The sequence below is a fragment of the Colossoma macropomum genome, unplaced genomic scaffold, assembly GCF_904425465.1.
Source record: "Colossoma macropomum unplaced genomic scaffold, Colossoma_macropomum, whole genome shotgun sequence".
Lineage (NCBI taxonomy): Eukaryota > Metazoa > Chordata > Actinopteri > Characiformes > Serrasalmidae > Colossoma > Colossoma macropomum.
In genome coordinates this window covers 10,627,526-10,654,812 of record NW_023494785.1, presented here as the reverse complement: position 1 = coordinate 10,654,812, position 27,287 = coordinate 10,627,526, and the positions used below count along the sequence as shown (strand labels likewise).

General features: G+C 38.5%; 1 protein-coding gene across 1 annotated transcript in view; it reads left to right on the top strand.

Moving 5' to 3' along the window:
• LOC118816153 (RNA-binding Raly-like protein) overlaps positions 1 to 27,287 on the top strand; it is a 148,330-nt gene that overhangs the window by 46,232 nt on the left and 74,811 nt on the right. Inside the window, exon 2 of the mRNA XM_036582665.1 lies at positions 6,605 to 6,878. Within this exon, the coding sequence (XP_036438558.1) occupies positions 6,605 to 6,878 (274 nt within the window). The remainder of the gene's footprint in view (positions 1 to 6,604; positions 6,879 to 27,287) is intronic.

The following is a 27,287-nucleotide window of genomic DNA, read 5'->3' as shown; positions in this document are numbered from 1 at the left end:
GGGTAAAACAGCACACTGAGAGAAAGGAAAAGTGTTGATACTCTGAAGAGCAAAGTGTAGAAGTTGGAAGAAGAGAGGTATTTTTATATTTCACAGTATTGAGGGCACAGATAGATTATGAATTTGTTGTAACATCATATTTCTCTTGTCATCACTGTGTCCCCTTTTTCTCTGCTCAGCCCATGAGCTCCCCATCAGGGCAGCGAGAGGCTTCTTCTGCCATGCTGACATTGGTCTGGACACACGGCATTACAGGGGCCATAAATTAAGAAAAACAGCAGAGGCCATGGGTAGAGTGGGAGATGAAATCAATTAACTTCAGCCAAAAGCCCCTCACGCTGAACACCTGACATGAAACACGGAGGCATGAGGGAGAGGGGGGGAGGAGGGGGTGTAAGGGGGCTGTCGCGCAAGCGCTCCACAAAAGTGATTTATCTGACGAGAGAGGCAATTTAACACATCTCCGCTGATTTGCGAATGTTCTCGCCTCTCTGTCCACTGCCATCAATACGCGTGTCAGTGCGAGGCCCTAAATAACAGCGGGCTGCTTATTGCGCTGCTCAACTTCATCGAATCATGGAAGAGCTGAGAAGAAAAGGAGGGGGTGCAGATTGACCCATGTCCTCCTAAATGACCAAACAGGCATAAACATCGAGGCCCTGCAGTGCTTTGATCTAGATTGGGCATTATTCTGTGGAAAGGGGGCTGATTTTGTTACCCACACCACACATTTATCCACATTTATTCTCCACTATTTAGTCCACTAGATAGCTAGATAGCTACCTAGGTTTCCCCAACATGATGCTACCAAGCTGCAAGAGTGAAGGCTAGTACATGCTTCCTCCAAGAAATGTGAAATGCCGCTGCATCTTGTCGAACTGCAGCATTCGAAGTGCTCGTTTGACCAAATCACATGTTTCAAAAAGTTGTGGAAAGCTTTCCCAGAAAACTGGAGGCTGTGAAAGCTGCAAAGGCCAGGCCAGCTCCATATTAGTGGCCATGGTTTTGGAATGGGAGGTTCAGTAATCTCACATAGGTGTGATGATCGGTTGTCCACGTACTTTTGGCCATATAGTATATATGTAATACATATGGGACATGTTACTATTAAATATAGGTACTTACATGTAGAGTACATTTAGAACATACTACCTATGGATAATTAAATAAGTATTATACATATTATTACAGATAGACTTTCTACAAACATTTGACCTTATGTCTTAATATAACAAACAAGGGCTTGGTATCTCTTGCTGGGTCATTGCATGAGTGTGCAGTTCTGTTTGTCTGTGCTTTAGTAAAGGTGTGAATGTCACTGCACATATGCGTGTGTGTGTGTGTGTGTGTGTGTGTGTGTGTGTGTGTGTGTGTAAATGAGCTGTATGTTTTTAGGAATAGGCAGCAGACAGAACATTAGAGCTCCTCTGCTCCCTGTCCTGCCCACGCTTCTGAACAGCTGTAATAATTACAGTCTCAGCTTTCAGGTGCTTGTAAGACACACTGTCTCACACTCACTCGCACAGACTCTCTCTCTCTCTCTGCCTCTCTCTCTCTCTCTCTCTCTCTGTCTAATGCCTGTCACAGTGAACAACCCTGGCTCAGGGTCTCGGACGGCTGCAGCGTGAGCTGTGCTTGTGAAGGTTTGTCGTGAGCATCACAGTGATTATCAAAGCAGAATTAGCCTCCAGATGGGCCTTTAAATAACTTTGAATCGCAGAGTGATTATGAATTCCTAATGCATTTACCTTCAGTACATCCATATTAAGATGAAGTTAAATGAAGTTCATTCAGAGAGAGAGAGAGAGAGAGAAAGATGGAGAGATAAAATATGTGTGTCTGTATTTGTTTGTTTGTTTGTTTTTTTTTTACATTTTCAGGACAAAAATGTCTGACGTAGGAAATCCAGAGAAAACAGGATTAAACCTACAGGGTGTATAAAATAACCCTGACTTCATAAACTGCCTTTTACCAAAGCTTCATCTTTATGTTCTTTTAACCAAAAGAGCAGCTATTTCTTTTTGGACACTGATATTATTACAAACGTCTACATGATTTGTACAGGACAGATAATTATTACATATAGATATTGACATACATATAATACATATGGCACATATAGTACCATTTGGAATCACTGCTTTGAGTAATATAAAGCTGATTTTGTTACAGATGCATGTATAACATTATTCTGACACAATGCTACTATTCCTCGTTTTAAACAATTTGCAGGAGGCTGTAAAAAAAAAAGACATTTTTAATTGTGAACAGAGCTGTAGACGATTCCCTAATAACTAAGAACATTGTATAGTATTGAGAATAACCTTATAATAAAATTGATATCCAGAATATCCTTTTTTTTGAAAACCAGTAGCAGAATGTTGCTTATCAAATTTTATTTAAAAACACTATTTTTTTTGATAACAACTTTTTGTTACCAAAATACTTTAAATTTAGTGTATAAACGTTCGTACATCCTAAAACTGTACTGTTTGTGCAAAAGTTTGAATGCCCCAGGTCAAATTACATGTTTTGTTGATTGAAGTGAAGATAAGTTCTTTACAGGGAACACAGGCTTTTTTATGCTAATTTTAGTGCACAGTTGCTATTTACTTGCCAAGCTTAACATAAAACATAAAATGTCAAATGTGCCATAACTTTTGCATGGGTTGCATTTTATGGGTTATTTTTGGTTTCCAGTATGTTAAATTAAGCAAATAAGCAGTAGTTGTGCATTTAAATGTACAGAAGTGTGTGTGTGTGGGGAGGGGTATGATCTGATGAAGTGTATATATGACTAACAGTATAAAAGGGTGATTTTTGTTGATGGGAGTAATCCTCAGAGGTCACACAGAGAGAGAGAATGAGAGAGCGAGAGAGAGAGGCCACTCCAGCGTGAGTTGGAAGCGGTGGACAAAGTGCAGACAATAGGGCAAATTTTATTTTTCACTTTCTGTCTCCATGAGTGACTGAGCTTGTGAGTGCACAGCCAATAGCATTTCCACAGCTTGTGCGTTTCCTTGGCAACTAATCCTATTTGCTTGGTATTGGATCCATTATTCAGGCATTAAGTGTAAAAGCTAAATAGATGTAATCTTCATGTCTCAGGGACACTGCTGCAGCAGACCAACAATAAACGACACAAATCATGTTTAATAATTGATGGAAATGTTATATTTTCCAGGAAACTTCATAAATAAAACGTTCAGTTCTATGGAGACAGAGGGATGATGTAGTTGAATGAGATGACCCTGAGAGTGAGCTCTTCTCTCTGTAGGCCAAATTAGTTCAGGCTACATTTGGAGGTCAGTGATGAGCTTTGAACACAAATGGATCCGAAATGACACCCGACATAATGTGCCAATTCACTGGCAAGAATATATGATGATATTTAATGCTTTCATAATGTTACAAGTTGTAATAAACTGAAAATGAATCTGACGGTAAGGCACATTTTCAGCTACTCCTTATTTGTGCTGTATCAGATAAAGTAAAGAACCAGGATACCGTTGTATCATGTCAAATTATTTTTGTTCATTATCGATTTGATTCAACAGTTTAATTTGGCTGCAGTGATTTCCAAACCTAGGTCTAATATCAATTGAAAGGGAAGTGGCTAAAAACTGCTAAAATCTGGCCAATCACATATTGATTCACCAGCATGAATGCAGGACTACACATAGAGCAAATAACATGTAAATCAACAAAAGAGTGTGAAACTACAGCAACCATTACAATACATTTTTCTATATGTGTATATGTAAAACACGTGACATATCAAAACAGCTATTAAGTAACATCCATTAAATTTTTCATTTTTCAGCTTCAGAAAAAAGCAGTAAGCATAAATTTAACAATTACATACAAGCGTCAACAACTTAACCACTTAAAATCTTAGGCTCATTACGTACTAGAGATTATTATTCACTAACTACATGGACTTTAGTATTGTTATTATTAGGTTATAGAAGTGTATAGTAAAACTTTGGACCCACTGGTGGATCTTGGCCATTTAACTGGCTTAACTTGTCTAAAATTTTCAGTATTTATTGTGTCTATTCTTTGCCTTTCCATTGCCTTTCCATTCTTTTCAGGATAATTGCTTTCTGTGTTTTCAGAGAAATTTGCAGGGATAGTTTTGTATTTTCTGCTTCTCATCTTAGTGATGTTGAGTCCATTGTTCTGAGAACACCAGCAGCTTCTTTGTTTGATTTGTAAATCTTCTTCTTTTTTGCCTATTTCCTTAACAGCTTCACATCCTTACAGACCCATAGTGCTAAGTTGTCTTATCACAGTGGAAAGATGGATAGCATCCTCTCAAATATGAAGGGCTTTGGCAGTCTACCAAGTTTTGCACAGCTGTTAGGAGTCACATTTTATTTGTATCTTTTATTCTTTTTGAAGTCCAGTTTTTCACCTATTTTCCTTCCAAGTGGGTCATTTTATGTGTTATATATGATCTCCTTAGAAATATCCCCTGAAAAATTAATAACTTATACTTAATGGCTATTTTAACTGGAATTTTAATAAATGATGGGTCTCTGATTTGTGCACAGTGTATATATATATATATATATATATACATATATATACATATATATACATATGGGACACATGTTACCACGTGTCCTGATAAAATATATAAATGTGTGTGTGTGTATGTGTGTGTGTGTGGGAGAGGGAAAGAGAGAGAGAGGGAGAGAGAGAAAGAGAGAGAAAGACATAGTGTACCTATTTTCTATTTTTTTTCGTCTTCTAAGAACGGGTAGTTGACACTTTAAGAGAAAGAGCATAAAGCATTTATGTCTCCGACAATAACAGTCAGAGTATAAGACACATTTACAGAGTGTGTGTGGGGGGTTCGGATGACACCCAATGGGAGGTTAGCTGTCAGCTCATAGCGGGGGTTCACCAGCCTGGTCTCTGCATGCTGTGAACACTCAGTAACAGTAAGAAAGCAGGAGAAGAGTGCTTTCAGCCTGACAGAAACTTTTACACCTCTATCTCTCTCTCTCTCTCTCTCTCTCTCTCTCTCTCTTTATCTCTCTCTCTCTCTCTCTTTCTCTCTGCCTCTCTCTCTCTCTCTCTCTCTCTCTCTCTCTCTCTCGATGCCCTTCATTGAGAACTAGCAGGGATACTGTCACTCTGTAGTAATGGCATAGGCAGCAGGGCTGATTTTAAACAAGGTCACATTGCTGAAAACATCCAGTCTGTAGGCTGTGATAAGAACCTGTGATGTATGAGAAGAAATGAGAGAGGTACCTTATGCAATGGACATTTCATAGGAAAAAAACAAAAAATAAAATAAATAAATATCTGATGGGGAAAACATCATAGCCACTTTTGCGAATTATAATTTTTATACTCATAGCATAGACATAGACTTTAACATGACAGAGCTCCTGACATAATCGATGTATCCCTGCTCCGCCCACAAGTGCATTCTTTCATGACAACTGTTGCTAGGTTGGACAAGCTTTATAGAATGTTGGCAAAATCTCATTCAACCAATGAGAAAGTGTAGCAACCATCTAGGCCCTATCATCGGGAGACTGCAAATTCAGTCCCTGATGATGCTACAGCCATCTGTGGCTGGGAGTCCAAGAGAGTATAATTGGCCTCACTTTCTCTGGGTAGCTACGATGGCCCTACATCTCCCCCATCTCTCAGCATTAGCTAGCTAGTGCAAGTGTTTGGTAGCTGACTTCTTCCAAGCATGTTGAGCTGTCCAATGGTATTGCTTTAGAAGCAGTTGGGGATGTTAAAGCACTAAAAGATGGCTTCACCTGTCACAGAGGAAGCACGTGTGAGCATTCACCCTTCCAGCTTGTGAACATTGTGTAACAGGACGAGTCCTTCCTTGTATGTAGGCATTGGCCACAACTAAATTGGAAGAAAAATGGGGTAAAAACAAAATGTTAAGCTAACTTCCTTACCTATGTTATAGATAATCAAAAGCAGGTTTAAAATCACATTCGTAGTGACAAATATTCTGCATCAAATGTATTGGTACAATGTGTCATTATGTATCATCATTTAAAATTAGTAATAAATTTAGGTGTTTTGACAAATGTTGTGAAGTACAGTATCTTATTAGATTGAATGTTTTTTTTCAACATTTAGACAAAGCACCAACCTAACAATGGTTGCTATGTAACAATGGAGCAACAGTAGGTCAACCAGACAATTAACTTTCCAAATGACCTCATATTTCACAAAGAAATAAGAAACAAAGGGTTAAGAAAACCAGCCCACGTAGCAAAAGGCTATCATTATCACATACAATATTGAATTCAGTGACATGGAAGAAAAACATAGATGTGTTACAACAAGAGGCTACGTGTACAACATACAGTGATAATGAGTCATTTCAAATAACTCCCACACAGTCTGAGCCATTCTGCTCCCTGAAGAATTTTCCATTTTGATACACACATCACATAATAGCTATTTAACCACAAACATTCAATTAAACTACAACACAATGCATCTCGTTTCCGTCAAGGACATAGCAAATAGTTTTTGGGTTTTGTTTAAGTACACATTTCTGTGGTTAGTCTCAGTCTAATCTCTAAGCAAGCGTGCTCCTGTGTGTGTACTTCAGGAGACCCAGCAGAAGAGAATGACTGGTAAGAGTCAGACCAGCAACGTGACCAACAAGAATGACCCCCGCTCCCTCAACTCCAGAGTCTTCATCGGCAACCTCAACACAGCCATTGTCAAGAAGACAGACATCGAGGTTATCTTTGCCAAGTATGGCAAGATCGTGGGCTGCTCCGTACACAAGGGCTACGCCTTCGTTCAGTACATGAGCGAGCGCAACGCTCGGGCTGCAGTCGCAGGAGAAAATGCCAGGATCATAGCAGGACAGCCACTGGGTGAGTGTGACGCTTCTTTGTACTTTTGTTCAGACGTTTGGAATCACCATTCAAAAGGAAATATATTCAGTATTATAAAAGCACTTAGGTGTAGATTATCATATAAAGTGATCCTAAAATGCTTATCTTGTGCAACTTTCCATTACACTAATTAAAATGTGTAAAAATACACTTTCAGAAAAAACACTCAGTGTAGTCCTGAATGTAAACTCATTTAAGGTACACAACTGGACCTTAAAGGGGCACTCCAGGTAAAATAAAACATGTAACTATTGCTACACCTGTTCTAAACATGCCTACTCACTTCCTACAGTGATGCTACAATAGACTCCACAGTGAGATTTTCTGGTTTAAAGATGAGGAAAACCCGGTACTGATGATATATCTTGAAGGTGGGAGGAATTTTGAAAAGCTTAAAGCATTTTGGGATGGATACATGATGGCAGGCTCTTTGAAATGTTTTTGTTTTTCACTAGCTGGCTGCAGAAGGAGAGAGATAGCTAACATTATTGCCAGGAAACCTCATATCATGTCTGTGTTTAGTAGACTCATGAGTGGGGCATCAGTGGCTTTCTTTATCACTGTAGGGGGGGATTCCCAATGGGATGTATGACATATATGCACCACACATGCAGTGTAAAATTACAAAATTGGATACAAAATTGTGAATTCTGTCAAATCAATGAGGATGAGGCAATGTTGCACTACAGAAAACTATATAAAATGACGAATAACATATTAAATGCTAGGGCTGGAATGCCCCTTTAAGAACCATATTGGACCTTTTAGGGTACATTTATATTGTTTATACCTTTTGTGAACATAAATCTACTTGTACAATACCCTTTTACTGACTGTACCATTTGGCCTAATATATAAATCAGAAGTTATTATTACATATACAATGACAAAAACTTCAGCATGAGAAATAATTCCAAACGTGAATGGTGCTGTATCTCTACTGCTACCTGTCTCACCTGTTTTATTGTAATGGACTGACTGGCTCGCTTTGAGCAACTCTCACTGCCTGCAGCTCGCTTTTGAAGCAAGACCAGGTTTGATTCACTTGTGATTTGTGGACATGAAAAGGAGCTTTTGAGTTGTTTGTCTATGAAGGTAAAAGGGGGGTCTGTTGTCAGCTGCATTTTCCTGTTATTTGTGTGTCTTTGCTAGAAGAAATTATGTTTTGGAAATGTTTGGAAAATTGCATTGACAGCTTTGGGAAAGTTAGGTGGAGAGAAGAGCAGCTAATTTGTCATGTTAGTTGGAGTCCCCCAAGACCACCTCTGTGTTATGGCCAGCATTTTGCCATTATTACATGTACTTTGCCAGTAGTTGTGATCAGAGAATGCTGCCTTTTGTGAACAACACGTGGATATTCCACATGACTCAAAGCATTTCAAGGCCTCACATTGAAGACGAGTGCCTCCTGCAGCGACCAGTAATGGCAGACTGTTTGGGTTCTGCATTTACTCTGGGTGGTGAACAGCTGCTTTTGGCCTGCCCCAGGAGAGCAGGGATCTGGAGCAAAAACACTCCGCCGCCTCACATCTTTGACCTCAAGAGAGGCGCGTGTTTAAAAAAGCGGGCACTAGACATTACTTAGCCTTTATCTAGGCTCTCATTATGCACTCGACCTGCTTTAAAAAAAAAAAAAGGAGGGGGAGAGAAAGAAAACTGTTTTTCTTCTTGGAATGCAAATCCGAGAAATGGGAAGTGGAAAGGCAGCTCTTTATACATAATGCAAAATACAGCCAAGAGACCTTCATTAAGAGCAGCCATTGAGAGTTTGGTGAGATGCAATTGTATGCGCAAGGTCAGTCAGTGAGCTTGAACCAGAGGAGGAAGAGGAGGAGTGAAAAATATCCAAGAAGCAAAGGAAGTTTTTGCATGGAACTGTTTTAGCTATAATCTACGTGCCTCCATGCCTCCGTTTAGTACAGTTGGAATAAGAATCGGAATTAGAATCACTTTACTGGCCATGTGCACTTGCATGCAGTAGGAATTTGTTTTGGTGGAATTACAAACAGTAAAGAATGCAAAACAGTACAAAGATACAGCCATAAAGGGCATCACAAAATACATATAACATTGATATATTATGAAGTTATTGTATCTAAATCTCATAATTCCTTTTTCTTCTGTTTTTATTTTTACCATTGACATATGGACAAATAGGAATGGTTAAAAAATCTCTGTACATTGCATTCTTTTAAATGCAGAGCTCTTAAGCAACAAAAAATGAATCTGTCCACTGTGAACCTATGTCTATTTTACAAGATATTGTTTGTGCAGCTGTCATATTCACCAGAGTTCCTTTACCCGTTCAGACATGAACAATACTCTTACTAATAAAAAAGTACTCGGCCTAAACACCTTACAGAGGTGCTGCTAAAAAACATAATTGCAGTGTTTATAGACATACAGTGGTGTGAAAAAGTGTTTGCCCCCTTCCTGATTTCTTATTCTTTTGCATGTTTGTCACACTTAAATGTTTCAGATCACCAAACAAATTTAAATAGACAAAGACAACACAAGTAAACACAAAATGCAGTTTAAAACACCTCAAAAAGGCGGTTCATGCTTGGAAACCCTCCAATGTGGCTGAATTACAACAATTCTGCAAAGATGAGTGGGCCAAAATTCCTCCACAGTGCAGTAAAAGATTCATTGCCAGTTATCGCAAATGCTTGATTGCAGTTGTTGCTGCTAAGGGTGGCCCAACCAGTTATCAGGTTTAGGGGGCAATTTTTTCACAAAGGGACCTTGTGGGTTTGGATTTCTTTTTTCCTTAATAATAAAGATCTTCAGTTATAAACTGCATTTTGTGTTTACTTGTGTTATCTTTGTCTAATATTTAAATTTGTTTGGTGATCTGAAACATTTAAGTGTGACAAACATGCAAAAGAATAAGAAATCAGTAAGGGGGCAAACACTTTTTCACACCACTGTATGTTGTACCGGTAAAAGTGTGACTGGCTCTTGCTGATTGTTTGCTGGATAGGTATGTGAGACAGAAACATAAAGGGAAAAGCTGTATGTGAACAGCAGAGAGATATTATCTATAAATAAAATTAGACTGGTATGTTACCTTAGTTTGTAAACATTATGTATATTATGCAGTGAACTGCGTGAACTCGCTGTGTTTGGGTATGCTTGATGATTGTGTTGATCTATTCTGACAGCTTAATTAAACATTAATGTTACTTATGTTACTTCACAAGCACCAAAGTAAACATAGTCATATTAGTTAGCTTAGTTTAGAATATAGTGAAGCTTTCATTGTTGTTCTTCAGTCAGTAGTTAGATGGCTGTTGTTGTATTAAACTGAATAGCACATACAAGGCATTTTGATTCTCCTGGTCACTGAAATGGTGGTGCGGTCATACAGTGACATCACATGAGACAGATAAATGTTTTAACATTTCCATTGTGGCATTCAGAACTGATAGAGTTCCTAAATTGATTAGAAGAAAAGAACATGTTAATTCCATTCCTTTTATGTAGGCTGTATGTTGGCCTACTATAATAAAATAGTAGGTTAGTAAATCTATTAGCAGTTATTTGATAAGGACATGTAATGGTAATGTTTACACAGACATGCGCTAAGTGTATGTGAATCGGTATCGGGTAGCCCGTAATTATTAGCCCACTAATTTTTAACCAGAGGTTCTATGATTGCAAACAGGCCTGGTAATCTGCTGTGATCAAACTACTATTCATTTCAAACGAAACATGGGTAGAAAATAACAGACTCTGCTCTGTCAGGCTATTGGGTCTTGCTTTAACAGGTCCCCCCAGGCACATTTTCTGACCGTATCTGCAGCTTGATTAAACATTAACACTTATTTCTTCTCCACTACCCTTCCAGAAAAGTCACATTATTTTACATCTAAAGTGTGCAAAAACCATATGTGTTTACAAGGAATGACACTTTTTTTTCACATGAGAACATGTTTTCACATGTGATCACATCTAGCACATGACAATGTTCCAACAACCAGCATAAAACCTTCCCAGAAGAGTAGAGGCTGTTAGTGCAGCAAAGGGTGGACGAACTCCTCATTAATATCTTTGATTTCAGAGGAAACGCTGGATGAGCAGGTGTCTACAAACTTTTGGATATATACGTATGTGCAACAATATAGGTCAGGCAGGATATAACTTGAGCAGGTGCAATTGTGCAAGGGATATCACAAGTAAGATTGTTTTTTTTTAGTGAGGTCTTAATCCAGAGGCTGAATTGAGTGACCTGCTGAATGAATGCGAAATATGCCAACAGCAGACATGTAAAATGGGGAGCAGATGAGGGTGAATTCTGCTGAAATGAGACTGGGCTAGAGGAAGTTTAGGGCTGGGACTGACTCAGAGAGCGGCGCTCTGCAGCCCTTCGGCCTTGCTCTGTCTCTGGGCGCTGTCAGTGGAGCACACAGACAGATGTATGATTCTGGCCTCTCTCCTAATCTCCCCCAGCACAAGCCTGCAGCCTGTAGGCTAATGTGGAGAAGCTGATAGGCTCTCCTGGCTGAACGATGATAGAGTCTAATGCTTTCAATAGTACAGGCATGTACCTGCTTCTCTCTCTCTCTCTCTCTCACTCTCTCACTCTCTCTCACTCTCTCTCTTTCTCCTCTCTCTGTCTTACTCTGCGCCCTCTCTTTTTTCATTCTCTCACCCTCTCTCATTTCTTTCTCTCTCACTCAGCCTCTCTCTCTCTCTCTTAGCCTCTATTCCTTCTCTCTTTCACTCTTACTTAACTTCTCTTTTTCTCATATTTCTCTCTCTCGCTCTCTTTCTCTCTCTCTCTCTCAGATTCTTCATGCTTTCTCTCTTTTCTCTCTCTTTACCTCTCTCTCTCTCTCTCTCTCTCACTCACTCTCTCTCTCTCTCTCTCTTTCTGTCCACATGCTCTAAAGATGTGTCCAGTTTCCACTTTACTATATGTACAGAGCAGGGCCATGTTTAATGGAATCTACTCAAGCGCTGCAGATAGCATCAACCGTGGCTCTGCACCGGCACGATAAAGTGCAGCTCTCTCTCCTTTTGGAGTCGCTGGGAGCATCTCGGAGAGCCATGCCGGATGTTACATATTAATACTCTCTGACATTTCCTGATGATAAGGCGTGAGGCATTTTTATTTATGTATTTATTAATTCGATTTACACCAAACTCAAACAATCTCTCTCACTTTTAGATTACCACACTAATATCTGATGTGAGAGATATTTGTGTGTCTCTCTGTTGTTTAAAAAATCTACCTCTATTTCAACTGTACATCCCCCTCTGTTGTATTAGGGAATGTTTACCAGTGAAAACATTCTGAATTTGTAAGAAAACCACAGAGCAAAGCAGCCCCAAACTGTAATATGTCCACCATCATGCTTTACAGTTGGTATGTTGGTTCCTCTGATCAAAAGCAGGGTCTTGTTTTTGTTAAACATGGCTTCTGGCACTGTGGCCAAACAACTTCTTTGACTCATCTGTTCATAGCACCAGTTCCAGAAGTCCTGGTCATCACCTAGATATTGATTAGCAAACTTTAGCCTTCCCCTGATATTCTGATATTCTTTTTAGTCAGCAGAGGCTTCCTCCTGGTGCACTTTGCATGTAGTGTAAATTTGTGCAGTCTTGCTGTAATTGTAGATGCATGCACTTTGACATCCATAAGTGGTAGGACCTACCTGAGGTTCTTAAAGACTTTTTTTTTAGCATCTTACGGTCTACTCTTGGGTTAAATTTGCTGACTCACAGGTATCTACAAGTTTCTTTCTGAAGGCCTCGGAGCTCTTTTGATCTAAGCATAATGATATCACACACTCCAATAACAAAAAACATACCAGACCAGATATCTGAGGTTTACATAAGACAGGTTTCTCCTTTAGATTCAATTTTAGACTCTCTAAAGGTGTTCTAATCATTAGCACTCGATCGGGTGCGCCTGATTTCAATTTGACACATTCGAAGTAGTCATATACGTAAGGGTGTATTTACTTTTTCCACAAAAGTAAATTGCATTTCTGTTTTTTTAATTATTTAAAGGATGAAAAAAATACTTTTAGGTGTCTCTTGTTAAATTACATCACTTTTATATGTCAACAATTTTAAAATGAAGACTGGATATGTGTACCTTCACATATGCTGAGAAAGTCTAAACATTTCATGGTATGTACTTACTTCACATGACTAGGTAAGTATAGTATTATAGTAAGTATAGTAACTACTATAATACAAATGGCACATATTATGACATATAGGTTTACACATATATAGTGTATAATGCTTGTGTACATGTGGGTGTTTTCTCCAGTGCTTGGAGTGTGAAAGACCATCAGCATGTCTGTGGCCGGAATGGCCTAAAGAGTCGTAGCTGTTTCCATCACTTTAAAGGTCAGATCATTCTAGTGCTGCACAAAGGCAATTCTGCAATCATCAGTCGATGAGCAAATCACGACTGGGAGTACAGCGAGGAAAATAAATTCCCGATTGCCACTCAGCCTCATCCTACCAACCTGACATGTTTTATTAACGTGGCCATGACTCGCAGTCAATTCAGATGGGGCGCTTTGCTCATACCGAGGCATTTCGGAACACTTCCCAGAAAGCAAATGCACTCTTTTTCTGTATCTCCTCAAACTCCAGATGTCAGTGAATTGAACTGTATACAAACTGTGCTTTAACTGTGCCAGTTCCTGTGCTGTAACATGCTGCGGGAATATCTTAGTATTTTCTGGCACGTTGTGATCCAACAGAAACTTCTGTTGATATCTTCCAGCAAAATCACACATATTTCATATGGGAGCATATGATTTTTTTCCAAGTATTGACAAGAGAACATGTTGCATAATTTGAATAGTTTGTGATCACACAAATGTAGAATATGTGATGTGAGAACATGTCCATGTGATCACAAGTAGACCTTTGCCATTGTAACCTTAACAATAATAGTAATACATTTTATTTATTTAGCAATATTTAACACAAATTCACAAAGTACTTTGCATGGAGACTAAAAAAAAACCCCAACTTGTATGAATAAAAGTCAGTAAAAGACCATCATGTGATGACAGTGGAAACAACCAGTCATGTTTGATTTACAATGAATGGGGCCAATTTTGTGAGAAAAAATGATCACTTTAGGCTTTCTGGAAGTTCTAGATACATCATTGACTGTAAGTAGGAATGGTAGTCTAACCAGTGCATGTCAGTCAGTTAGAAATAGGAAACAGTGGCAGCTCTATGTCTGGGCTCTATCTCTATATACATACAAGGGGAAATATATGTTAATTTGTCTATTACAAGCTTCAGATAAAGCACAGAATGTTTAAACTAGCTTCACATGTCCATATTCACTTTAGAATAGCCAAAAAATATTTGATAGTCACCATTAGCTTGGCGCTAACATACTGCTAGAATCCTATAAGGATGCTAACAGTAATTAGCATTATTGTAGAGGTGTTTTTTCTTGGTTTTGACCAATGTCTGACTTTAGCCCAATGTGAAGGCTTTGCTCTTCACTACTGGAAATCACATGAATGAATATAATAATACAATGTAAATGTAAAGTATATGTAAAAATCCACACCTGGAAAAGGGGTGTAAAAACATGCCAAATGTCTTAAAACAATTTTAAAAATGAAGATCATTTTTGGCCGTCCCTCATGATGAAAAAAAGATGTCATCAATAACAATAACTTACGCTCTATCATTCCTGCATAATAACAAACTTAATATTTAATTATTTTTTTGCATGTTGAAATAAAGAAACTATACGTTGGTTAGTTATAAACTACATGTAATCTGGATTGTGCAATTTGATTACAAAAATGAAGTGATCAGAGTAAGATACCTTTGAAAAAGGTCTCTTTGAATAATTACTGTTTTTAAGGCATTTTTGATAGGGCAGCATCAGTCTATACATTTTTTTATTTACTAAGTAAACCAATAAACTGTATAATAGCTGTGTCAGCATGGCTAATGATAATAGGGATATTAGTGTTGGATCTTTGGTTCAAACTTTATGAAACTAAATAAAATAGTTAGGACCAGGACCAAGGTTGAGAACCACAGATCTAAAGGATTACATTTTGTGTTGTACAATTTAGAATGAGTACTAGATTACATTTCTCAAGTCATCTGCCCAACAATTTTATACAACAATATCCACTTATCAACACAATGAGTGAGATTCTGCTCATTCCCATTCAGGTGCTTTGCTGAAACTAAATACCGTCTCATTAGCTAATTTACAGTGTATATGTCTGGCTGCATGATAATGCTGAGTGCATTCCACTAGTGAATAATGAGTAGGCAGTAAGACAGATTGTTACACTTAGTGGCGGTAAACGTATGTATTCAACCATGCTGTTGCCTCTAGCATCTAGACCAAGGCCAAAATACTGCTCTCTCTCTCTCTCTCTCTCTCTCTCACTCAATGCTTGAAGTGCTGCCTGTCTGCAAACATTACCTCTCAGTGCTATGCACTTTTATTTAGATTACACCAAAAATAGTGGTCTAATGCTGTCGTCACTACAACCTCCAAAACTCCATTCTGCTCCATTATCCCTGCTCACTCAGTGGTAGGACTGTATTCCCCAGGAGTCCTGCTGGCATCAGTCCTCACCATTATGCATGCCTACATCTCTGACCTCATCCATTCATTCCAATAGTGCTCACTCAACAGCTCAGATTTTGGCCACTGTGTGCAAACTCTTAGTCTCAGTTATCAACAACAAAAACAAAATCATGTTTCAATTGATAGGAATCATTTTTATCTCATGCCTCATTGAAACATTGGAGAAACGGTGTCAAAAACATGAAGTTTTACCTTTCAATTAATGCCAAATTTGAGTTTTAAAGTCAAAGAAGAGATTTTATTCTTATTTGAATTTGATGTAAAGTTGTACGTCTGTTCGTTTTTTGTGGAAAGAAATAATATCCTTTTTTTTTACTCATTTCATGTGATTTCTTGATGTCCAAGCAAAAATTTAATGAAAAATAACTTGAATCAAATAAAATGTGACATTAAAAGTAAGAATCGACTGGCTATTTAGCACAAAGACTGATATTGATATTTTTATGATTAGCACAAAGACTGATATTGATATTTTATGATTTTTTGGTGAATGTGTAGCAGCAGCATTCAAATACAAAGTGAATACGCTTACCTGCATTACGTTATTTAAACCAGAAAAATGCGATACAGATTGTCCAAATTCTAATTAATAAATTGGTTGTTGTTGAGCAAAAATATGCTGATTCTGATTATGCATACCTAACACACTGAAATCCATTCCTTTTTTGGTTTACATTTACAGCTTTTAGCAGACACTCCTATCCAGAATAACTTACAAAAGTGCTTTGTTGTTCACTCAGAGAAATGTATCCCTGCTAGCACAAATAGGTTAAAGCAGTCTGAAATACCCTTGAGCTGAGATACTACCAGCACCAAACATCAGTGCTGATACATAGATAGAAAGACACACAATATGGAAATAAAACATTACACAAATACACAACATTTCAATAAGAGACATGTCTTCAGGCAGCATTTGAAGACAGTGAGAGACAGCCGGTGGAAGCCATTCCACCACCTGTGCTTTATGACGTAGAGGAGTCTTGAAGCCTGAGCTTTTCAGCAGCTTGAAGGATGGTGGGTCAAGCTGAAGCATACTTAAAGCTCCAATGACTAGGTCTTGCTGCTTGATGAGATGTCAGCCAGACAAGCCAAGAACTGGAAACCTGAGTGTCTGAAGATGAAAAGGAACGGATTTGAATGTCATCAACATAGCAGTGGTAGAAGAAGCCATGAGAGGATATAAATACAGTGAAGAGACTGAGTGTAAAGAGAAAAGAGAAGAGGACCCAGCACTGAGCCTTGTGGGACCCTGGTAGAGAGTCTGCATGGAGATGCTGTGGATCCTCTCCATATTACCTGATAAGAGCACCCCTCCAGGAAGAACTCACCACTTCCATACAAAGTGGGTGATCCCAAGGTTGGCAAGATTGGCTCCCTAAGGAACCTTTCAATGTATGGTTCTACATACATATTTTTATGAATGAGATGTGTGAGTGTGAAGAATCTTTGTAAAGTTTAAAGGACCTCTACATAATGAAAAGGTACTACCCTAGTTCCTAGCTCCTCATGGCTCATGAAGCTGCTTGAGAGAATGCCAACAGTGTGCAAAGCTGCCGTAAAACAAATTCGGGCCATATTGAAAATCCAATGTAATGGTTTTATTTGGTCACTGCGTATTCTGTTCAATGTGGAATACCCTTCCCTGAATAACTGTTTCTAAATTTTTGACTGCTACTCTAAGAGTAAAAATTGCATGGATTTAACTTTGCAAGCTCTCGCAAAATAGGGAATAATGCATTTCTACTCCCCCTAGTCTGCATCATCTCATTATTAATTAATGCAAGTTAATGACAAAAACATGCAAGTAATTTATGTGGATTTTACAACAATCCTTTCAAATTAAGAAAACATGCACGTATCTTCTCAAAATGCATTAGGGTTGTGGTGCTTCATAGGGATGAAATGAAATCTGGTGCAGCAGATGCCACATTTGATAGACACTTGACACTCTGCCGAGCCTCGCTCCCCCTCAGCACTGAGGATGTGCGCGTGGAATATGCTACGGAGATGATGAGCACAAACGAATGAGACAAAGGTGAAATCCTCACACAGGCACAGAGCAGAACCTTTGACTGAGATTTAAGGCCTGTCCCCCCTTGCTGCCTCTCAGAAGATCAAAGTTCATATTTCATTACATAATTAAAAATGAATGAGAGTTTAGAGGATTGCATCAAGACTTCTTGATTGTTTTAGCTACAAGGCTTTTGATGCATAGTCAAGTACTTAAGTTGGCTTGTGTTATTTGTTAGCATGCAGAGAAAACCAGAAGATGGAAACTGAACAGTGGAAAGCATCACATGTGCTACTGTTCAAAAGTTTTGAATCACTAATGAAAAATTGTTTTCAGTTTAATCAATAGTAATTTATAAAGTGTAGATTGAAATACACCAGCTACACATGTACACATAGCCAAAAGTATTTGGACACTCCTGATTAGTGGGTCTAGCCACATCCATTGGTAATGGAGGTATCAAATTAAGCACACAGTCTCCACAGACAAACAGGGGCAGTAGAATGGGTCGTACAAAAGGGCTCAGGGACCTTCAACATGGCATTGTCATTGGATGCCACTTTTCCAACAAGTCATCAAAGTAAAGCAAATTGCTGCCCTGCTAGAGTCCACTGAAAGTAGTTACGGTAAAATGGAAACAATAAAAAGCTTGACCGCAAAGTGACATAAAAAGGATGGGACTGCAGGGTGCAGAAGCATGTGATTCTTAAAAATTATCTATTTTTCATTGTAACATTCATGAATGCTTCTACAACTAAACTGATTTTATATTACTGAAAACATTGATTCCAAACTTTTCAACTGCAATTCCAAACTTTTTTGTATATGATGGTGAACATGAAAAGAAATTGGACATGGGCAGAACCAATCACGCTTTTTTAAGTGAAAATATTGCTTCACTCACATAAAATCAGCTGTGTAATTCAAGGCAGGCTAGTTTATAAGTGAAAAGATCAAAGGCCATGGTCAATAAAAGCCATTAATCATTATGCAGCAGAGTATACACAAGGGTTCCTGCACATTCCTCACTTATTTTGATTAGGCAGACGCTGCAAATTACTCTCATATGAAATCCCTTCTCCGTTTCCATGGTGACAATAATAAATCAGTATTAAACACCTGCTTTACAAAGCAGGTCCTATGCACTCTTTAAAGGAAGGTGCAAAAAAGAAAAGAAAAGAACCACATTTGGATCACTGAAGAACCTTTTGATGGATGGTTATTTTAAAAAAAACACACTTGAAGCCAGTGAATCGAAACATTCTTTTGGGAATCAGAATTGGTTCTTCTGTTGTACGTCACTCCAAAGAACCCTTTTTGGCTCCTTTATTTTTTAATAGTGTGTGTGTCTGAAGGCTGGCTTGCTGGATGTTCTGGGACGTCGGAGCTCGCTCGCAGCAGACGGGCCCGTCGTCGCCCCAGGTGAGAGGCAGTGTTGCACATAATGAGTTTGGACTTTGAGGTCCGTGGCGCAAATTTCTGGCACTGTGGCGGAACACTGGAGGCATAGTGTGTCACTCTGCTTCGCAGCAGGCCATGGAGCGAGAGAGATCTCCCCTGCCACTGTCAGACCCACCCGTTCAGAAATAGAAGGAAAAAGACTATGACATTTGTCACCATCTCACCCTAGCATAGCTTTCCAGATTTATCACCGGCTCAGTTTAAAATGCATCCTCTCTTGCAATCAGCAGCCTTTTTTTTCGGTCCATCATCATTGCTGCATTGTATGGAGCACAATGACGAGCAGCTGCTTTGCATATTTGAATTGTGATGCACCGAGATGACTTTCACTTAAACCATACAACAACCAGAAGGTGATAAGAAGTGCTGAAGAGCTCTTCACATGTTGACAGGCATGTTTAATGGCCACCTCTTAACAGCTGAAGTCCATTAATGTAGTGAGTGGGCTTCTTCACCTGTTTGTGTAACTGGGTCAGCCAAAGCCAAGAGCGCACAGTAAAGGGAAAGTGTATAAAAGTTAAGGAGCTTACACTTTTGACTGGGCATAGGGGCAATGACTGTATCCAGCAAGCATTGAAATTAAATGAGTTTTTTTAGTGGCTCTCACAGCTCAATGCCAAAACTCATTAAATGTGTAAAAGCTGGAGATCCTGACAGGAGATACTCAGGGACATTAAAGTTCCCCTGTTTCACTCGAAGTAATGATATATAATCTCACCTGTACTGCTGCAATGACAGCCTCAGGCAAACAGGTATTACAGAGAGAGAGAGAGAGAGAGAGAGAGAGAGAAAGCCACTTCACCCAAAACTAGTTTGCTTTGATACTCAATTTTGTCGTTAAGCACTGGGAAAGATCTGTGTCAGCAAAACAGCTATATAGCTAGAAAATGCCTAATAACCCCCAATAATCTTAGTAAGGCATAAGAAATGCAGTCATTCAGTTGCTCATGTTAGATATTATTGCTGTCATAAGAAAATCTTTTAAGCACATTTCTAAGTACAAATTTATAGGAGGACAATGTTCTTGCCAAGAAAAATCATTTTTATGACTTTATTTTGTGAAATTATCATACACATTGTCACAGAAGAAATGCTTGAAACAAGCAAAATGATCTGCTGTTGTAATAGGATAATTTTACTACATAAAATTACGTAAAACTAGATTAGAACTAACAATGTCACAAATAAGAGCAATTAATTACAAAAAAACCATTAAATATTAGCTATAAAAAAGTTAAATAATTTCATATCAATCTTAAAAATTCACAAATAAAACAAATTTGGTTTCAGATAAATGTATAAAATGAAATCATTATGCTAGTCCTGTGCTATTTCATCACTTTCAAATCATTAGTAGGCAGCTAAGAAGCTATACAAACGAGTGATGTTAGATGTGTCTAGAATGATGGACTGTAGATGATAGAATGATGAGCAGAACCGTAGATGATTCCATAATAACTTAGAAAGCATTAAGAATTAAGTTATAATACATTTTACGTCCAGACAGCCTTCTACTTGAAAAGTGGTGATCAAATTTTGGGGTAGATAATGTCACAAAAAATGACTGTAAATTGATAATTATTGTATAAATCACCACGTGCCACTTTGCTACTCTGGACAAATTGTGCTTCCCCAGCAGATTTACCACGTCACAGGCAAAAGACCACGACACACAAAACCCCGCAAAAAATTGTACCATTTATTTGTACTGTCCTCTCACTATGGATATGGAGCATTACGTGCATGTAACAGTATGTTAAATACTTTCAGTGTTAGCTAAGCTTGCTAGCAAACAGTGGTTATGCCATCACAGGCTGTCAGAATTCTCCATTTCATTCTGAAGGTCACCAGCATTTTGTGCTCATATCCACAACTGTCCTCCTGACATGTCCATTAAGGGCAGAGACTGAATATATTCGGGAGTAGACTGTCCATTCACAAAATGCCGCAATGGATAATGCCTGTTAGAAAGCATCTGTTTTTAATCTGTGGCTCCTTTATGTTAATTTAATCTCACTATTTATTTAAGATACATATAAGACTAAAACCCTAAGTTCACAGACAAATACTTTGATAGCAAGACAGACTTGTTAATTAGTACATTTTAGTGAAATACTAGACGTGTTTAATGTGGTTTATTTTTCTCAGTTTTACTTGGTAATGCAGTCTTCCACACCGATTAATTTACATCCCAGCCCTCTCATCTCTTGCCTTCAGTTTAGAAAATGGGTCAAATTTAACTCTCCAAACTCTTGAGATTTTGGGTGTCTGATTTATAAGTTCCCCACATACAAAGGTGCACCAATGGGTAAAGTTTAGAGTTTGCCTTCAGAGGTGACAGAATAATTTGGGACATTTTGCTGTCCTAGGCGACTCCCTAGTTCACCTATATGGATGCACTGACCTTGTATAAGTTAAAAATTTGTAAAATATTAAATGAAATATTTAATAATGTCTTTTGGTATACTACTCTATTCCAGAATATTATTCTAGTTTGAGGGATTTACATCCACATTGCATTATTATTATTATTATTATTATTATTATTATTATTGTTGTTGTTGTTGTTGTTTTGTTGTTGTTGTTGTTGTCTATAAAATAAATCAAATCATTAATATAACAAGTGTCCAAACTTTTGAATAGGGATGTTTATTGACTAGATTTAAGATGATTTCATTTGCCCAGATATTTTTTTTTTTCAGTGAAATCTTGGAATGTATACATTCTTGTATACTTACAAGAGTTCACAGGTAAATTTGGTTTATCACATGATTTGATTCATTATTTATAGTGGCAGGTGTGCGATTACAGTCAATTATAGCACAGCTTGAAATGTGGCATTTTAATAAGGGGAGATTGAAATGCTTTCTGTGGGTGCTTATAGAGGCTGCTTAGATATTTGTAAGATTTTATTAAACCAGAAAGATGCCCTTGCTTTTCATTGTCCCTGGCTAACTCCGCAGGGGAGTCTTTCCCAGCATGAGTGCTGTTCTAGCTCCTGCTTGTACAGGTCCCCTGCTGTGCACGTTCTGCCTTTGGAGTGGGGGCATGTGGCTAGAGGGCCCTTACCTAACCCCCCCAGTGTGTGTGAACATGCTTACATAAGGAGTCTAAGTCCTGATCTGCACCTCTCCATGTGTTCCCCCAGCGCCATGCCCTCACATGCATATGCCCAGTACAAACATGCCAGGACAAGACTGGGTAGGGTTGCCAAGCCTCAAGGACTGGCCTTGAACCTCAAGTCATTGGCTGAGGCCTGCTGAAAATTCAGTCCTTGGGGTTTTTACTGCTCTTAATTAGAAAACAATCATGGGACTAAGATCTGAATGTTCAGAGTAATCAGAATAATCAGTTTTGAATAATCTTAGGTAGATAAATAGATGACTGGTTAGCCCATGAGTGGTTAGCATATGATTTGTTAGTCCATATTTGGTGAGCCCATGGGAGATGTATAGAAAAAAATACCTTCCACTTTGTCTTGGGTGTCATTTAAAAGTCACCCAGCCACATCTTTTGACTGAAATATTTCCACATGTGCTGCTAAATGGTTAAAAAGCAACTATCAATGGTTACTAACCAGTGATTGGAGGGCTAAGGAAATTGAGATGGGTCTTAAGATGGGTCTGATTGGCTCTGCCCCTGATGTTGCCAACCTAGTTATGCCCAATGCCCTATGGTATGATACTTGGCTTTTGTATCATATTGGATACTATACTGTATACTGGTGAAGAGTAGCATGCAGGTAACAGTATGTACTGGCACAGTATGCAATGCATAGTAAACAGTAAGCTATTTTGAACTCAACCATGATTGGTTATCTATAATTTATTAGCATTTGTTGGTTAGCCAATGATTGTTTAGCCTTTGATTAGTTAGCCCATGACTGGTTGTCACCACTACTGACACTCTCACCTGCTCAGATTCTCTATGTTTTGTGAGCGAGAATAAAGTAAGTAATCTAGCAAAGTTTATGAGCAGCAAAGGAAACCATGATGAAGGAGCCTCCAGAAAGGATGAAAAAGGCCAGATTAACAGCTACGTATACAGTGTCAGTAAAGTCATTCCTCTTAAAATCCTTCTCTAAAACCCAACCGGAGGGCAGACTAGCCTCGTTCTCTGGAGTGAACCAGCTTGTTGGCCAAAGTCAGCACCAACTGATATTCATAAAAGGTCATCTATTATTCATCAAGCACAGAGGCCCAATTTCCGACTTTATGCAGTCTTTGCATGTTCGTCCATTGTAGCTGTGGCACAGATTTTTGGAGCACATTCTCATTTAGGCGGCACATTAATTGTCCAGTGAGTCACCAGTAAGTTAATGTTGTTTTTTTTTTATTACTACAATGTCATTATAAATTGCATTGTGTATGTCACTTAGCTAGTCTATATTAAATCAATATACTGTTTAGGGGAAGCATATCTGTCATATATTCTAATATTCAAGCAAGTCATGTTCATTTGATGGAACCAGAGGCACACAAATGCTTAGTAAATAATGATCTTTTCTTATTCCTTTGTACCAGACTATATACATCCTCAAATTTACTGATAGAATTTCACATGTAGTACTGCTTGTAGTAACAGCTGAAGTGTCATTTTGGTGAGCTTACTGGAGACATTTCTCACAGGAGACTGCAAAACCCAGAGTGGAACGTCTGGCAGAAATTATATTTGATGTGTTTGTTTTTGAACAGATGTTACAGCAGACATCATTCATCCAAGATTTGATTTTGATCTCCATTTCTAAATACAGGCTTTGTTTCTTGACATAAAGCATACATTTGAGGAATGTAGAAACACAGCTTAATATGACTTTCCTTGAAATAAGCAGTCACAGTCAAAATGATGTATGGCCTGCACTCAGTAAGTCTCTGCACATGTATCTTGAAGAAACTTAAAGGTGTATTTTGGCCTAAAACAGTGTAGTGTTCTATAGTGCAGCATTATGTCCCTCAGCCACAATGGTTTGAGAGAGTTCACAATTAGATACTGTTTTCATGTTTTCATTCATCACTGTTCCCACACTACAATACCCAGCATGCATTATGCAAATACTTCATATAACCTTTGGGAATCCCTGTGGCGTCAATCAATCCTGACAGCTAGCCTACCCACTGATCTATAGGCTAATAATTTCAACTAAGCATGTATTAGTGTAACTCTTGGACTTCAACCAATGTTATAAAGAAAACAGTGATTATATCTTTATTTAGCACAGTATGGGTGCTATAGACACATTTTTCCCCTTCCAGCCAAAGAAATCTTTATATCTTTAGCAGTCTTTATAATGATGAAGACAGTCAACACAGTTAATGAGATAAGACTGCAATAAGATGCTCAACATCCCAGCCATAACACTGGCTATCATTCAGCAGTAAAACACCTTCAAAAATCAACTCAAAGCAGTTGTTGTTTGTCAACTACCTGGATGAAGCACCAGAATACACTTTTAAATGAACTCAAATTAGTTTTATAAAATGACTCATAAATGCTAAATAAGTTCTATTGTCACTGCTGGCACTCATGACACTCCAACTACAGAATACGAAGCAGAAGAGATAGTGTTAGTTTATTTGTTAAGAGAGGATATGCATTATTAAAAGACCATGACCTACAGTATCAAGGCCTATGCTCTTTGCATCTCTAGTAAGACATGCCGTGTGAGAACATACTGCCAGATCATTTGTTCTGGATGTCTGACAACTTCTCAAAGATGATATGGCCCAGTCTGACGTTGTCCATGGCAGAGAAGCATGCGGTCCTGACTGTTTTTGTTGAAAGCTGGCTGAACAACATGCTGATGGATGAGATGCTGAAGAGGTTGATCTGTGCCCAGGGGCCAGCACAAGAGTTTGATTGACATAAGGAGAGTGAGCGCATGTTTCCCAGGTTTCTAATGGTGAAGATGGGAGTAGGATAACACGACACGCAACACCAGCTAGCTGGCTACAAAGAGCCATATGCCTGCAGCTACAGTCAGGCTCCAAGTGCTAACGACATCTCCAGAGAGACATACTGCTTGGAGGCTGTTAGCGTGGCTCCAGGATACACAGCCTCTGCAGAGGATCATCAGCACTAACTTTATACATACCCAGCCCATGTTCCATTCCATTTCTGCAGTCCCTGTGTAATTAGAATGGATGATCCGTATTGCTAACAGGTCACTGGAGTCAATGAAGCTACGCTTACCCTGTGAGATAACGAAGCACTGCACTGAACTGGGCGTCGAGGGATTTCTCTTGCATGCCGAATTGTACAGAACATGCATGAATTATCAACTAGAATATTCCGATTCATGTTTCCTATGGTGCTGTTGCTATTCACAGGCTCAACTCATATAGCTGCGTATGTGGCTAGCATATCTGACCAGAACAGACAAGGTGCATTAGCAGCGTCTGGACTGCAGAAAAAGGAGAGATCGATCACCTGTGGTTTTCTTCGAATGACAGGGAGTGAAATTAGGTACATAAATAACAGAGTGATTTATATTAAAAATCCATGCTAAGTGGATTACTGTGACTGCAATGCTGCGATCAGTCATCATTTCGGAGGAGCGTGATGCATGCATGGTGTAATCACATACTGAAAACAATCACAAGCATGAGAACAGCTACACTAAAACTAGACTATAGGAGCCAGTGAAGAGATCAATCGCTGCCTCCACTCCCCTGTACCCCCCTCTCTGTCTCTCTCACTCCCGCTCTCTGATGTAACTTTACCTACGTCTTTCCAATCCCTCTTCGGTTCCACATCATTCTCTATCCTGATGTTTTTTCTTTCTCCCCCACTCCTCGCTACTTCCCACTCTCTGTTTCCCCTCCATTTCCTCCACTCTCAGTGTGTTCCACTGAAATGAAAGGTCAGGTCATTAATCTGCTCCCTCAGTGGAAAATGGCAGGATATCCACCTGTTCCAGTCTCCTCTATTACCACTGCGTGCTGTGCTCCAAATACCTCCCCCGTCCGCTGCCACTGTGCATCTGGATTAGTGCTGATCTTTTCAAGAAGTGACAGTCATCAGTTAAATGACAGATTTAAGTGACATATTCAGCATTTGAATGCCTCATTTTGTTGCATGGTATGCTTCTATTCAAATGTGACCAGTATAAGAATGAATGCTAAGTCTGTCTTGCAGATGGAGACTTTTAGTTAAGCTCACTCTGAGCTCCTGTCATTCTTTGCTTCTTGTCTTTTAGTATTGTTGTAATGGGTGTTTGTAGGTACATGTTTGTATAGATTTACATGATTGTATAGATTGTATAGATATACATGTTTTCATAGATTTTCAGGATAAAAGTGTTCTGGATTTGAGGGAAAACAGAAAAACAGCTAGCCTATGGGTCAACAAAATTACAATAGTTGTTTCATTTTATAAAAGATTCATTTTTTAATACTGAAAGTATAAAATCACTTCATTTTGGATGCTGAGGTAACATTTAGGATTAGGTTTAGAAAATAAATTGTGAAATATTAAAAAAAATGGAGAACTTGTCTGTTGTTGTGAGTTTTAAGCCAAAATCCTTATTTTAGTTTGAGATCACTGTGTGAAGGTAGAGAAACTGTCATGAACATGTGGCAAAGCTACCATTAAACCTTTGCTTTAACAGACAAAAAGAATTTCAAGTATTCTGTGGGACAAATAAGATAAATGTAAATGACATTCACAAAATATAGACAGAATTGAATAAATAAATGAATCTACACACACTCACAAACACTTTCTAAGCAGTTTATCCTTCTGGGTCACGGAAAAGGGGGATGGAGTGTATCCCAGAGGTCATTGGACAAAAAGCAAGAAAACACCCTGGACAGGTCGCCAGTCCATTGCAGGGCAGACTGAACCAGTCTAGATTTTGTTATTATACTGCCCATTTCTAAAGGTGGCATCATGAGGAAGCAGTTAAAGCCAGAATTCACTTTTATCTAAACACTTATTTAGATGGTGAGCTTAAATGCACTAAACCTTACAGGCAAGTTAATTCTGCTTCAGAAAAAAAAAAATATTATTGACATTATATAATATAATATCAGTGCAAAGTTGTATTATTTTGTTTCTTAAACAGAAAAACCAATAAGACTTTTTGGTAGAATTATGGAAAGTGCTCAAGTTCCTACACTAGCCCACTAAGCCCACTAACCCATTTCTATGGCATTTGTCAATAGAGTTTGAATAGAAGCCTAATGTTTATAAGAAACACAGGGACAGTGCATGAGTTGAGTGAAAAGGACTTACTGTCTACTCGTGGGTTTACTTTTAACAGTATAAATTCAACATGACAGAATATGAAATGTGATTAACACTA